Genomic DNA, 16,316 nt, shown 5'->3' with positions numbered 1-16,316 from the left:
GGAACAATCTGCCGGCTTCCGTAACTTCGGCTCCTTCGTTGCAGGTGTTTCGCCGACTTCTAAAGACGGAAATATTTCATAGAGCCCATGAATCTAGTGCTTAGTCATTTTATCCGTTCCCATCCTTTCTTGTGTTTATTTATTTTTCGCTTGCTATTAATCATATGTGTGACGCGCCCTCGAAGTTCGTTTGAACCAGACGCCACGATAAATGCTTCGCAGAATAATAATAATAATATACAGTCTTTTCTCGGCTACATACAGTCTTTTTCTCGGCTGTAGGTAGCCAACATCAACAAGCTGATGAGTCAACTACACTCAAGTTATTAATGCATCCTGAATTTATCCATCATATTTTACTTAATTAAAGAGGGACAACCCTGGTCCAGAATACGTCCGGCGATGTTGCCAAGACTGCGTCCCCAGGAAGGTAGTTCCATTCGAATATGATGCGGGGAAAAATGTCATCTAGTTCTAGCGGTTTGAGTTCAGCTGAAGGGGACGACATGCTCTTGAGGATAGGACTTCTTGCTATTCTGAATAGAACATCTGACGGTGGGGAGGTGGCTGGTGTTAATGCCGGCTGGTTATTGCGGATTTTATATTACGCCTTCGTCTGTCTAGCAACATTGGCCATCCTAGGTCGTGTAGCATGTTAGCCACACTGAAAGTCCAGTAGAAACGATGCGAGACCCACCGCGCTGCTCTACGTTTTTTGAAGGTGTCAATATCGTCTGCTGTATGAGGATCCCACACATAACTGCCGCACTCCAGTACGGAGCGAACTAATTTATAGGTGGCTGCCTTGATGGATTTGTAGACAATCTTAACGTTTCGTCTGATGAAGCCCACGTGATGATTTGTCTTATGTGATATCATAGTGATGTCGGCGCTGAAGAATAGTCCTGATTTGGCCTGTCGCCGACAGGCCACTTTGTACTGTTAGAAATAAGGGGCCCCCACTGCAGCTGCTTAGTGAGTGTGACCCAAAGTACTTAACATAACATAACCTAGTGATCTCGGCGCTGAAGTGTAGGCCTGATGTGGCCTGTCGCCGATTCTTTTCCTTTTCGTGCCTTGTTCACAGATTTTAAATCGTGTCATTTGACAGGATCTTTTAATAACTGACGATAGTTTGAAGTAGCTACTAGACTTCCACCGAGTTCGATATGGTGCTAGGCATTTCAAATCTGAACATAAATTTTTCCATAGCTTTATCTAGTCTGTTCTTGAACGCGTTCATACTTGGAACGCCAACGATGTCATCGGGGAGGCTGTTCCACATGTCGGTGATTCGAAGCGAGAAGAAATGTTGTGGCGTGGAGAAGTTGACGTCTCAGACAAATTTACGGCCGTACTTGCGGCCGGTCTCGCAGCCGGACTCTGTACCTGGAATATCTGGAATATCTCTGTACCTGGAAGTACTGAACGTAGCTCGATGAAAATCTATTTTATAGTATGCTTATGTCCTTATTTAGTGGTATTTCATTGCTCCTCTCCAAAAAGATTAGAAAAAGAGAGATTAGAATTTGCGCCCAAGACTGTTTTTGAGTTAAGTAGGCACATTATTGCGTTATACCTGAATAATCATGATTCACATAAGGTTCCAGAAAGACTTTAGAGAATTGAATACAAAAGCAAAATTACAAAAACCTTTGACGGGGTAATTGTTGTAAATTGAAATAACAGATGAAACTACCATTCACACTATCACATCTCTTCTCGTGTGGTTAAAGAGACAGTTTATGCTGACTTCTTCTATTGAGTCTTTAGCGGGCAAGTTACTATATTTGATCACCTAATATCACCTCTAAAAAAGACCCACAACAGCCTCGAGTTTGCGTTTGCAGCCTACTTTTTATTTATCATGCCTCTCCCTACCTCCATTCATCTGAGCATCATTCCGTATCTAGCCTCATCACCTACCATGCTCAAGATTTGTAATGTAAGCATTTAAATGAATGTTTTGAAACGGAATATGAAATTGACTCTCTGTTCACATTTTTTAAAGGGGAGGTATCGGTATCCATGGTACAACTAGTATCAACCAAGACTATCTATTCAATTAAATAAAATAATTTGAAGAATTGCAGTAAATTGAAGTTGAATACATACCCTTTACATTAGTATCGTTAAATTGAATAACATATATTTTTGTTAGCTTATCGACTGTATTTAATAAATTCTGCAATTGCAATTTACTCATTAAATGTCCAGAATTTCAGATTACCCATATGCGTAATTACATCTAAGAATGGCTCACTAATTCGTTTATCGGATAAAGAATTTTTTTAATATATTAAACCTTACCCGCGAAAGGGTTAATATAAAAGGAAGGAATACCATATAGAGAGTTCGAAACAAAAATTTTGGGGGTAGCTTTTAGTGACATTTAACGTATTTTTGGTTACTATTAGTTCGACGACGGAGGTGGTTACTGGTGGTATGATGGGAAGAAGGTTGTGAGTGTTTGCTATATTTGTAAACAGTCGAACCTTTAACACGATGTCGCAGGAAGAGGAACTTATCGCCAAAAGAGCCAGGATGAAAGCTGCTTTAAAGGCTCAATTTATCAAGCAGCAATACAATCCCTACCGTTTCATCAATGGCAACGAACCAATTGTAAGTTGAATTGAGAAGGTATTAATAGTTTTTTATTTAGTTACTAGTACTTAATAGATCTTAACTTAAGTCTATACTGAGAAAATAAACAGATTTTTTGTAGTTAGTATCTTAAAATGTGAATGAATTTTTTGTTTTGGTCATTGCTGGGAAGTGGAGACTGGAACAACAGTTGATCATGTTGATGCTCACTTGATGGTGAAACCTCTATTGTTGAATCTTGAATTGCTATGCACTATGCAGGGTCCAGCCTTCCAGGATCACAGCCTTCACAGGATGGAATGCTCCTAGGGATGAATGATGATCTCAATCATATAGCTAAAAATTTTGAATTGAACAATTTTGTCATTTTGAAGACTCCATTGATTACAGAACTTTAGTTTTTGCAAGTGTATTCAAGAACAGTTTCTGATATAGTAGGGACATAGGTATCCATTATCATTGTGAAATAGAAGCAGCATTTCTCTTCTTATATATAAATAGGATAGGATTATTAAAATACCAATCAAATCCATTCATTGTCATTCAATTTGTGATGTATGAACAACAGTTTTACTTTCATTCCTATGATGCTCATTTTTACCGGTTGAAGCTGTAGAATTAAATTACATTAAAGAAATTAATTAAAATTAAATTTTATTATTTAATGTACTAGATGGTACATGGTGTAGAATTAAATTCTATTAGAAAAATGTTAAATTAAAAATCTGATTAAATTTTTTAAACTAAAAATTAATTTATACTAAATTAAATTGTATTATTAATGCACCTTATGGTACATGCTCTATGTTTTATAAAATGAAATAGTTTCCCATGGTGGTAGGGAATTATTGTGAGTACTTATGCGTTTGCAAGAGCATCGCCTGGTCCGGCTCAGTTTCAGAAGTGTGAAAGCTTTTGCCGGTGAAGGTTGTGTTTTACGATCGGTCCATAAAGAAGTGTTGATCGGTTCAAAATGACATAAGAACAGGTTCTTTTGAATAACCTATGGATTGGCACCATGTAGTTTCCCCTTTTAAACAACGAACATTTTCTAAAAGACAAAATGTTAAAAAACTCGCCATGGCAGATGAAATCATTCAGAATTTGAAGTGAAGTTATTAAGATAAATTTAACATAATAGGGCAAAAAAATGGAAAAAATTCAAATCTGGAACATATCAATGGGTTTTTATAATTTAAAACAACTTTCAATCATTTAAATCTCAGTATGGAATGTGGATCAAGTGTATTTATTGTGAAATCAAACTTGACATGACCAAAAGAAATGTGTGTGACACCGCCATGTCAAATGTAATTGTAGAAGCATGATGTGAATTTACTCCCTGAAAAGTTACAGTTAATCTCATAATTTTGTGTGATAGCAAAAACTTTATTGGTATTGTCCAATTGTGAGAATTTTTTGTGAATGTGGATGTGTTTTTTTTTATTTTAGAACATATTCATTGCAAAAATTTGTCAACTAGCCTACAGATAAACGACTAGTTAACTTGATTGAGGCATTGCCAACACGGCATTGGATTTCAAACCACTTGCAATTTCAGAAGCGTGGCAGTTTCTAATGAGCTCAGTGTATCAATTTTCACTGCAGTGGAAGGTGGGTAGGTTTTTTGATACATTTTCTTATGTTAACATGAGAATATATTACCTATACAGAATTCCACACTGAATTATTCCACACATTGCAGGATCTACCTGATGGGCAACCTCAGCTCACAATTCCGGTGTTCATAACAAGTTAAAACTCTTCTGCTTTGATCTGACTGCAAAAGATCTTGATATAATAATTAGTCAGTCATCAAGGATACAAAACTGATTTACACTAATTATTTTCTTTATTTTATTCAAATTTTCAAGGTTCCCAAAAGACCATCAAATTTGTTATTGTCCTCTACAACATTGAAATTTTGCTATTTAGGAAATTGATTTTGACTGGAAATAAGAGCTACTATGGGCGACAGCATGGAATTATATTTAGGTAATATATTCTCATATTTACATGAGAAAATTGATCAAAAAGCCCATCACAACCACGTTACACCTTATATTATACTGTAGTGACGAAATTTATACCAAGACACTGAGCTTGTCAGAAACTGCCACGCTTCCGATATCTTGCATGGTTCAAAATCCAACACTGTGTCAACAACACCTCCCTTGAGTATATTTAATAGGTGTTTATCCGTATTTCACAAATTTTTTCAACGAATATGTTCTAAAATGAATAAAAAATTATGTCAACTTTTGCAGAAAAATCCTTACAATTTCATCAATACCAACAGAGTTTTCTAAACCACATGAAATGATGGGATAAATTGCAAATCATTCATGGAGTATGGGCACTTCATTATGCCATGTAAACATTTGACGGGACGGGGTCACACACCTTGCTCTGGTCTGTCAAGTATGATTTCACAATAAATAGATTTGATCCGCATTCCACTTGGAAGTGTAATGATGGAAAGTTGTTTCATAATTTGAACACCTATTGACAGAGCTGGGCAGCGCTTCTTTGAAATTTAGCGGCGCTACCACTACCGCTACATGCTCTAGATGTAGCGGGCACTACCCCTACACCCACTAGATTGTAGCGAGTGCTACTGCTACAGTAAAATGTAACGCCACTACATTAGCCGCTACAATGGCCAAAATTATTGGAAATCTCTAAACATTTATTGTTCTGCTATTGGGATTTACTCATAAACATTTAATTAAACATTTTCAAAACCTATTAATGCAACTTCATTACAATTAACCTAACCGGACTATAGTACAGATTAGATACAGTAAATAAAAGTTAGTTATTTTCATGTTTTACCTTCCCTACATGGATGTCTACTTTAATCTACCAATCTCAAAAATTATCCACATATACATATAAAAAATCAGTCTTTTATTTGTAGATATATGTGTATATATACAAATATATATCTGTATATATTTGTAGATTGGTAGATTAAAGTAGACATCCATGTAGGGAAGGTAAAACATAAAAATCACTGCATAAAAATAACTCAGCAAACTGAAACATGAAAAAATACCTGTAAGTGGTAACTGGTAACAACTTAACAAGTAACAACTACATGTTGACACCAGTAATAGGCTGAGGTTGACAGCATTACACCAAAATCTTTCGTTCAGTTTTATTCTGTAATTTATATTATTTATGTATCATGTTGGTTTTTAAATAATATTTAATTCTATTAAGTAAAATCTAAAGGCTTTATCTATAAATGTAGCGGTAGCGCTGTAGCGGCAAAACAGGGTTTGGTGGGGTTTTTCTTGAATTATGGCGTATCCACCGTATTATTATGAATATGAAACCTCATATTGCTACTTGAATATGTAGCGGGCGCTACCACTACAATTGCTTAAATGTAGGGCTGCTACCGCTACCTAAAATGTTGCAGCCACTACATGTAGCGTGCTACTGCCCACCTCTGCCTATTGATACTTCTTCTCGTGTCTTCTAGAAAATGTTTGTTGTTTAGAAGGGGCAACTGGTGCATTATATAAAGCATTGATCGCTTAGGCATGTACCACAACTCCACAAGGTGTAATAAACAATTCAATTCAATTTAATGAAATTTAATTTGTAATTTAAAAATTTTAATTAAAATTTGTAATTCAACATTTTATTAACATCATTTAATTCTACAGCATGTAGCAAGTGGTGTTCAAATTTTGTTTAAATAATATGTGTTTAAAAATTACTTTTAAAGACAACACTTCTAAAGAATCCAATGTCTCAGGTGTTACATATGTACAATTAATTTCTAATTTTATTATGAAATACCTATTAAAAATTAATTTTTAATTCAATTTTTTATAAAAAATTAAAATTTCCAAAATTATTTATTCTGTCAATTGATACATGCATTGTCTCTGACTTTACTCAAGTGTGCAAAATTTTATATCCATTGGACAGGTAGAAGTGTGTTAAAAATCGATTACCGTATAAGTTATGTATAGCAGACACAAATTATTTTTTTTTTCATTTTTTAATATCAAAAATAAAATTTGTTGAATTTTCAAAAATATTTATTCTGTCAATTGATTCAGGCATTGTCTCCAATATTACACAAGTGTGCAAAATTTCAAAAAGATTGGACTGGTAGAAGTGTGTTAAATATTGATCATAAGATTTGTAGCAGACAAACAAACAACAAGAAGTGAAGTTAAAGAGAAGTGATGTAAAAATAAATAATAATTAAATTGTATTAAATTTAATTTTTTAATACACGACTTCATACATGCTGTAGAATTAAATGATGCGTATTATGCCAAGGTGTTTTACACCCCAGCATGGGCAGACGATTGATAGGTCTGTTTGAATTCAGTCATATTCAATTTATTTAGAATTCATTTTAGATTTGTTTTGTCATTGAATTCTGTCCCTCAGGCATTAGTGGCTTTAACAGTTGACTTTTCAATGAGTAAAGCAAAATAAAATATCAAAATTGTTATTCAAGTCATGAACTGCAAGTATGTGTTTTATTTGCATTTGGTCAAACATTGTCTATCAATGATTCTTGTTATGTGTTATTTTAGTAAAACCGCAATCTAGACTTTATTCTTCTTGAGCTCATTCTTTGCAGTGGGTGTCCTTGTGATGAGCTGAGGACTTTGTAGTCCACGGTCACGCTGATGCTGTCCAGATTAACAAGCTATATTCCTTTCTCAGCTTTTCAATTTCTACTTTGGTTTTTGGTGCCGAGATCATGCCAAGATTTTTAATAAGATGGTTTGTATATATGGCCAGAAACTGATGTCATTTGTGTTGTTACCTTGCCGAAATAAATCAAAAGAGAACACAGACCCCAAAATTGGAGAACTGTTTACTATAATTGATCCGTAATCTCCTCGATTTTATGATAACTGCAGTCATGTCAGATAGAGCATGTAATAGCAAGCACCAAATTGCCTCATAATTGTCATGGCTTGATGAATGAGTTGCTGGTTGATTATCCACTTGTTAGAAAATGCAGTAAAAAGTATTAAAAATTGATTCACTGATCAAATTTATTTTATGGCCAAAGTGATAATAAACTTTGTGCTTCAAAAATCCTGGCCTGACTTGCAATGTAGAAATTTGACATGCCTGATGTAGCCTAATTTTACCTGAACTTACAATTTTCTCATTGTTGTATGATTAACCATTGAGTCCACTAAGCTATAGAAGGGCTAGCAACATGATCATGAGTTTTTTTTTAACTTTTCAGATCACTTCTACTCTATTGATAAGCTTTGAAGAATCCAAAACTGCTGAGTGGTGGCCACCAATACCATAAGTGGTCCATACGCAGGATGGTGCACGTTTTTTAATATCTTTCCCACAGGAAACTTGGCTAAACAACTACAACCCTCTGTAAAACAGGCCTTATGATCATAATTTGGGCTATGGATAAGAAATGTCAAACAAAGACTCCAGTTATTATATGATAGTTAAGATTTCCCATTGTTAGTCATTCATCAGCCATCTGAAAATTACCCATAGCCTGAGAATCTGTGCAGCATCAGATATAACCTTACAAATATCAGACACTTGAGAGTAGGAACTGCACGAGATCTCAAAACTGAGCACCGATTTCACGCCATAATCCCGGCGTGACATATATTCAAATATCTTATTCTCTGCTTGCAATGCTCCCAGAAAGCATTTCATGTCATATGACTCTTCAACCTAGTTATCCTAATGCAAACCCCTTTGCAGTTCGATCCTGCAATTCAACGCTGGATGGCCATGAAGGCCACAACAAATGAGTTCTTCAGACCGACTCCCAAAACTTCGCTCATCGGCTTCCTGAACGTGGTGCCAATTGGAATACTTTTTTATTTCCTCTACACTTCAAGGGTAAGTTCCTATTTGATAGGTACTAGGTAAGCTAGGCCTTGGCACATTGCCGAGTTGGAATTATGACAATTATTACCAGCGATTTAAGGTTAATGATGTATAGTAAGTGGCTTGAGTGTCAGAACAACAAAGCTTTTAATACCTAGTGGTCAATCGAATGTCACCTGAATGAAATAATAATCATACAGCTAAGAAATAATAAATATCCATTTATCTGTTGGCTTCGTTTATCTCTGATTAACAAGGATAAACCAGTCTTGAGAACTTATCTTTCTATTGCTCTTTCATTTCAGCTCGAAAAGGAGCGTATCTACCGGTCGGGCCAAATGTCATACCGGGACCGACGTTTTAAATTTACTTAGAAGAAACTAAAATTATTGCATTGCAATATGTCAATGTTTTGTAGATAAAAGAAATTAATAAAGCGCCTCCAGAACTAGTTATCTTGTTTTCTGTGAGTCCTCTACTAAGTGCAGGCAAAACTTAATCTGCCAGGGAAAATGAAACACCGAAAGCGATATTTTTTTCTTGTGAATCTGAAGATTAAGTTTTGAATAAATGATATTCTCGGAGAGTATGATTCGAGTTGAACGTTATCATAGCGCTGATCTTTTGACATCAGTGTAGCCATCAATGAGGGTGGGAGCATATTCCATCCTACGACAGTATGCATCAAAGACTTGGTCAGGGTAATAGAGCACGCTCATCGTTGCCGTCCTGTGACTCGTGACGCGCGCGAGACGCTCGGCGAGGCGCTGGGGCTTGTAATTGATCACTCTCGTGTCCAGCCTTGTTGACAGAAGAAGACATGAGTTTTTTGTAAGGTATTGATAGAAAGAGACTCGAAACAAGGAAATTTTTTTATAGGTATTGATAGAAAGACTCGACTTTTATAAGGTATTGATAGAGACTCGAAACAAGGAAGTTTTTTATAGGTATTGATAGAAAGACTCTACTTTTATAAGGTATTGATAGAAAGACTCGAAAGACTCAAGTCCTTGAGACTCGAGGTGATGTATTGATTATGACTTGAGCTAATTAAACATTAAGTAAAATTTACCCGTGATGCGGCATTGAAATTTAACAGATTTGACGTTTAGATTGATCCTTAAAATTAAACATCGGAATATCATGTAGAATAATGACATCCATTATTGAAAGTTTGACCAACTTTGAAGCATTTGAATAGCGTTGGCATTTGAATCTAAATTCAACAAAACTTTCGCAAAAATACTATTTACTTATAAACGAATAATGATTTAACTATGTAAAATTTTGTATGTAGACGGAAAACATTACATAAATGCCTCTCTGGATCTTAGGATAAAATATACGGTTTAAAAATGGCGTAATTATTTATAAAATCAATTTAATTAATAATCTCATCATCTCATGGTCATCAAGCATGAGTGGCGCTTGCCAAATATAATATTCCCCGAAGTAAACTCACAAAATCTGCAGCAGAGAATATCCTTTATTCATCAGCAAGCCGGCGATGACGGGACCTTTCCTGGACATCAATCTTCTCACTCTGCGGTCGCTGGAGTACGCGGCCAGAAGATATGGGTTGATGCCCAGCAGTGACGCCACCTCCAGCACACGGGGCGCAATGCACCTACAGAGTTAATAACAATGAATTGATCTCTAGCATTTTATTAAAATACTAAATCTTTTGAAGAACGAGTCCTAAATACTAAAACAAAAACATAAGTAGAATTATATATTTTACGTCTTGCATGAAAAATTGCAAATGTACCGAAGATTATAGAATAATGTCACAATGCATTGCATGCAAATCCCAAAGTTTGAAGAACCAGCCTTAATGTCTACCGAGTCCTAAGAAACTGCATATGTCCAATTATATATGTTTTATGTCCTCCATGAAAATCCGCAAATGAACTGAAGGTTATAGAATGACATCACAATGCAACAGCTATGTATCATACTTTAAAATACGCGTCGTGTTGCTTCCATTTATTATTGAACCGAGTTGGATTTTTGAAATTGAAAAAATTTTAGGCTCTACGACGAAGACGTCTATATTGCTTGATAAGTGTGGCTGAAAAACTAGCGTCATAAATACCGCGATAATATGAAAAATATTCAACTACTTGAGCTTTATCAAGGGTAGTTGTTTTTCTAAAGGATTAATGATTGATATTACAATTCCAACAACTGCAGCCAGTTATATCAATTTCAGTGAGGCATGATAACGACACGCATGTCGGCTTAGTTAGAGTTCGTGAAAAAAGGATTTATAGCCAAAACTCTCGGAGCGTGAAGGCGCACTTCACTCACTCTAGTGCTGCTGCTGCATCGGGGACTCTGGCGTCGAGCTCGAGTTTGCTCAGGAACATCCAGGGATCTCTCACTATGTCCTCAAGTGGAACTTGGTACTCTGCAAGCATTAAACTTCACATGAAATAAACTAACTCGTGCAGAAAATAAAGGAAAATGAGTAACCGGAGCAATATTGTCACAAGCCTACTTCCCAAAAAGTATACGTTCTAGTGAGCGCAAAATGACTTGCACTGATGGTTGCCGCCACGTACGACAACTTTAAAATGTTCTCTGTTGCGTACAAACGTCCTCAGGTTGCTACACTCAATAGTTTACGTATAATTTGCCGCCACGTACGACAACTTTAAAATGTTCTCTGTTGCGTACAAACGTCTTACAATAGTTTACGTTTAATTTAAGTTGAAAGTTATGTTCCCAGGGAGTGATATACGGCGGTAGAGGGTTAAGTTCGAAACATGGAAAATTCATTCTTGCATGAATGTCATAATATAGTATGAATTATAATGCTTTGTTTCCACAGCCTAAATGAATTAGTTTATGCTCGTGAGTGAATTTTAGAAGGTATTTATTGGTCGATCGAGCCTGCAAACGCTTTACTTCGACAAAGCACAGTGAATAAATAATGTATAGTCACGTTTTAATCAGTTACTTACTAATGAGCATATCGATGACCTGACGGACGCGTTGTAAGGGCATGACGTTCATACTCTTGGGCTGAGCGATAGCCTCAGACATTTCCGGCACACTCACCTGTAACAGACATATTCAAATCAACAGGGACACGCGCCCCCCCCCCCTGCTGTCCAAGTAACACTGAACAGGGGACCTGGCGGCTGGACCAATCCTCACGAGGAAGGTCGCCTCGTTAACTTAGGACGTCTACAACTGACTGGTATCGATGATCTCTAACTTATGACGTCGCTGCTCTTTAACTTAGGACGTATTGGACTTACTGGTATCGCTGCAATGTACTAACTTAGGTCGTCTAGAAGTGACTAGTATCACTAGTATTTTGTTCAACTTAGGACGTCTACAACTAATACGTATCGCAGCTCTCTAACTTATGACGTCTACAACTAACTGTTCTTGCTGCCTTGTAACTTGGGACATCTACAACTGACTGGTATCGCTGCTCTCAACTGTAAGTTATTGTAAAAAGTTATTCTTTCATAGTTAGATAACTCTCTAACTATAAAAGTTATTGTGGATAGTTGAAGAAAACCGCTCTCGATTCATTGATCTTAATAAAATGCAAAAAAAACGTTAAACTCTATTGAACTTCTAGAAATGTGTTGACCAAATACACTACTGAACACAATATTTAGTATTAATCTACGAACAAAAGAAACAGAAGCGATGTGTCACATGTGCAATTTGGGTTTTACAATTTAGGCTCACTTTGAGTCTGTCTGCCATGTAGTATATCCTGTTCCTGTGGTCAGAAATCTCGTAACGCTCGCTGTAAAACTGAGTTCGTAATTTCCCGATAGAGGGAACGCAGAGGCAGCAAAAGCCGGCGCCGTCGGAGGGCGTTTGGAACATGAACGCATCGTCCACTAACATCGACAGGCGCCAGCGGAGGTAATCTGGCCAAGCAAAAGACAAGGGGAGTTCGTGGGTCACAAGACGCATATTACACGAATAACTTATAGTATATAGTGATGGAGTGCGTGTGGTTTAGGTGACATGACACAAAGAACTTGCATGACACGAAAAACTTGAAGTATGGAGTGTCGAAAGTGAGTGTTGTAGGCTACTTCCAACACTGACAAGTGATGACAACAAGTGCATGTATATATAATATTCTTATACAATTACGAATAGAAATTTGTCAAGGGTATTTATTTTATACTGACAAGTTCAAACTAGCACCAATAAGATCAACTAACAATGAGGTCCCGCAATTAAAGAGATTCACTAGGATTTGCCGATGCAAATGCAGTTGATAAATCGAAAGTCAGTTAATCAAACACCGAATGTAAAATTCACATCGTCTCAAGCCTTGAAGCAGCGCTTAAGAAATTGATACTTTGTTAAGAAAAAGAGTAGGTAGGTCCGCTTCTCTTGAATTCAATCCAAGTATTTAACTTAAGAATTGCAAGGATTAATTCAAGGATTCAGCCTCTACTAAGAGAAAATGCCAAATGGAATACTTTAAGAAGAGATATGAAATACTCGCAGAGTGCGCGCGGTGGTGACAATTAGACTATCATAAAGATTGTTCTAACAATTCACTTGGACTCAGTGTGAGCAGCCACGGGATTCTCATGAGTTGGCTGAGTGAGATGTCGTTGTCTCTGATGATGGAGATGGTGTCTAGCAGCTTCTTCTGTTTCAGCCTCAGCAGTTCTGGCGACTTTAACAACTGCAAGCATTGAGACTCAGTCGCCCCGAATGCGTCCTGGACGTGACTGATCACCATCCCCGGAGATATATTCTGCTAAAATAAATGTAATTATTTCAGGCTTGGAATAAAACATAACCAAGGCAGTAACATTACATTTAGGGAACCTACGCTCTACTACAGGAACGTCACGTCAAACAAATACTCAGCTTAGCAGTCAATGCTAAGCTGAGATATATGAAGAAAACGAAGAAAATTAGCTCCAATGTCCAGCGAAGTAGTGAAATTTTTACGGGAGCATCACGATATTAGGCAGTCAAAGAAAAGTGTGTGTTCATGTATAAACCGTGCATATGAACCCGTCAGTTACATTTCGAATTCCAAAAGAAATAAATTATTAAATGAAACTTAATAATGAAGAGCTACGTGCGCTCACCGTCTTAGGAATCGGTTGCTTGAGGCGAGAGTATCTGGAGACTTGAACGCACCTGTGGCAGGTGAAGGAAGATGGAGAGCATCATTAACACACTTGCAAAACCGTCAATATATCTGAATACGTCATGTCTTATTGATGACCAGAGAATAAATTTTATCGATATATATTTTTCTAGAGAGTCGAACAATATTTTTCGTTGGCGGTGATGCAGGCCTATCAAAAATAAGGTTGCTGAAAGGTATTTTTAATGTATTAACACGGTGTTAATTGTATCAACATTAATTACCAAGTTGAAAGACGCATTGAGCAAAAGAAAAAATGTTGTTCGACTTGCTGAAAAAATTAACAAAAAATAACCGATGAAACTTATTCTCTGGTCTTGAATCAAACTCGAATAAATAAGAAATTTAGACATACTATGCTAAAAATACGTCAAGATAGACATAGAGAGTCTCGTCCTACGAGAACAAAAATGTTTGCCGTAGTTTGAGAACAAGCAAGTTGATCAACAAAGAAACGGAATATTTGATGCCGAGATGATCTGAAGAATTCGGGTCCAAAAGGACAGCTATCGTCTCGTTACCTCGAGGCTGCCTTAACCGTAACAAAAGTGAAGTCTTAGATTTTAAAAGCCAAAAAAAAAAAATGTCAAGAAAGTTTACCTTATCTTGATTGAAACTTTTTCATTGAAGATACGGTAAACTTCCTTGGAGTTTTCTTTGCTTTTCATTTCTCGGTAAACTTGTGCTTTAATTAATTAATTACATTAGAGCGAACTCACTTCTCGACTTCGGTAGCAGCAGACGTGGAGGAAGACCTGAAGCTGTCGACGATAAGCTTGGCGCTGTTATCATTAGGCTCAGGGCACGTCACGGATAATTTGATACGCCGGCAGCAAGGCGGCAGGGAATGGACCAGAGCAGGTCCCCTAACCCGCACTCTGATCCTGGCTGGCAACATCCTACCTAATGAAGCAACTCGTAATTCCGTGCATAGCTCTTCGCAAGCCCGGGCATAAGAACCTAAAGGTTTAAGTTTCAAGGGGAAAATTGTTCAAAAGTTGAATAAGCGGCAAATCACACGCAGAGTTTGATATTTTTCAGTACATCTGCCTTCTAGTAAGGAAGAAAATAGTCATGATGAAAATCACATTCGTACTTTTAAATTAGAGAATCAAATTTAAGGCACTCACGTAACGATACAATAAAGCTGCTTTAATCAGGGCCGATTGAATATCCTCCTCGACAAGTTAAGCAGTCTACAGCAGATCTACTGCTAATTAAATCGCTGTCACGAGGCGAGGTAACCCGAATCCTCTTTCCCAGACACTAGGACAGCAATCACTTTTTGAATACTATGCCTCTCTATACATAATTTAAATCACTTTTCCTGTTAAGTTTGTGTACTTACATACATTAAAATACGATTTTTCAAGTGTACGAATATTTATTTCCCCCCACTGTATATCCCTCCTCTCACGCCAATGAGTGATGAAATTGCTGCGGTGGATGCGTTTGTTTACCCATTAGAGCAGCCGGGGCTCGGTGAGAGATTACCAATACAGGATCTTAGTTCCTGGTAGCCAAGCTTTGCTCGAGCAACCCAACGAAAGATCGATTTCACCGATTTGAAGCACAATGATAAGTCAATATTTAATACAAAATCGACGAGAGCTCCTGTTTTTGCGGTTGTCGCTCGTAGTCAGCTTGTCAGTTCCAACGATCGCTCGTGCCACAACCTCCTTGACTCAAGTAATGACATCTGGAGCCGAAAAAAACTCACGTATTTTACAGATATTTCTCACGACTAAGTTTCGCCTGCAGCTAGAAATTTTCATCTACGGAAGATGAATTCTTAGCTGACATGAAGTATTGCTTCCGAATATTTTTAAGCAACAATCGAACAATTCTCTCCAGATTCTTCAAAATATTCTGGAATTCGATCATGTTCTCCATTCGTGACTCGAGTCGAGTTAAGCTTTTTGTCTACAAACAACAAACTGTCTCAGTGAGTTACAGCTAGCAATTGAGTTACCTGCCAACGCTGCTGGCCCAAGTTTGGCTGGTATCCGTGATACGCCAAATAAAATGACCAGCCCCGGACCACAGTCCAAGAACTTCTAATAAAATAAAATACCATTGTTCAGTTGCCCAGCAAGTGAACATAGTTCAGTTGCCCAGCAAGTGAACATTGTTCAGTTGTCCTGCAACTGAACTATGCGCTGAGCAATAACCGGACGGAACATGGCAATGATTCGGGCTCTACGTAGGGATCGATGGGATCTAACGATCGAATTGAATCAAATATATTTATTCTAAAACATTATCACAGAACCACGTGACTGACGTGAGTCATCTCGGTTTAGGTTGCGTACTCATAAATACAATTAACGTACGATGACACGTGCTAGTCTAATAGTGAGTGCAATAATTTATAACGTGTTCAACGGAAGTTTGAACAGGATATTGACATTTTCGAAGAGGCATACCAGAAGGTAAACCTGAGTAGCGTCATGCGCTGACACTTAAGAAAGCTTTTTCGGTTTATCATTTAAAAAGATTTGCATTGATAAAATTTTCGTTCAAGAAGAAGGCACGGCGGAGCAGCAACACCCCATCCTATTGAAAAGATTGCATAATAGCATTGAAAAAACGAGGCTTATATGATACTATTACTTTCTGGAGAGCCGGAACATGCAAAACTATAACATTGGTTTCCTGGTACCATATCGCGTCAGTTGGTACACCGTTAAAAAAACGT

At 37.1% G+C, this 16,316-nt stretch overlaps 2 protein-coding genes across 3 annotated transcripts; one reads left to right on the top strand and one right to left on the bottom strand.

Moving 5' to 3' along the window:
• Positions 1-2,402: 2,402 nt before the first annotated feature.
• LOC108667883 lies at positions 2,403-8,916 on the top strand. Its single transcript, XM_018154982.2, has 3 exons — positions 2,403-2,622; positions 8,335-8,475; positions 8,769-8,916. Exons 1-3 carry the CDS (start codon positions 2,506-2,508, stop codon positions 8,835-8,837), a joined length of 327 nt encoding a protein of 108 aa, XP_018010471.1. The 5' UTR covers positions 2,403-2,505; the 3' UTR covers positions 8,838-8,916.
• Positions 8,917-8,994: 78 nt separating this feature from the next.
• LOC108667882 lies at positions 8,995-14,865 on the bottom strand. 2 transcript variants are annotated; one of them, XM_018154979.2, is made up of 8 exons: positions 14,338-14,865; positions 13,557-13,608; positions 13,012-13,216; positions 12,175-12,362; positions 11,430-11,526; positions 10,774-10,873; positions 9,926-10,090; positions 8,995-9,264 (listed from the first exon to the last, which is right to left on the bottom strand). In XM_018154979.2, exons 1-8 carry the CDS (start codon positions 14,514-14,516, stop codon positions 9,072-9,074), a joined length of 1,179 nt encoding a protein of 392 aa, XP_018010468.1. In that variant the 5' UTR covers positions 14,517-14,865; the 3' UTR covers positions 8,995-9,071. The 2 variants fall into 2 exon arrangements, with proteins under 2 accessions (XP_018010468.1, XP_018010470.1); XM_018154981.2 differs by having other exon boundaries at positions 13,012-13,213.
• Positions 14,866-16,316: the final 1,451 nt, after the last annotated feature.

The sequence above is a fragment of the Hyalella azteca genome, unplaced genomic scaffold, assembly GCF_000764305.2.
Source record: "Hyalella azteca isolate HAZT.00-mixed unplaced genomic scaffold, Hazt_2.0.2 contig8042, whole genome shotgun sequence".
Lineage (NCBI taxonomy): Eukaryota > Metazoa > Arthropoda > Malacostraca > Amphipoda > Hyalellidae > Hyalella > Hyalella azteca.
Note: the sequence above shows the minus strand (reverse complement) of the source record. Positions and strands in the feature narration are given on the sequence as shown.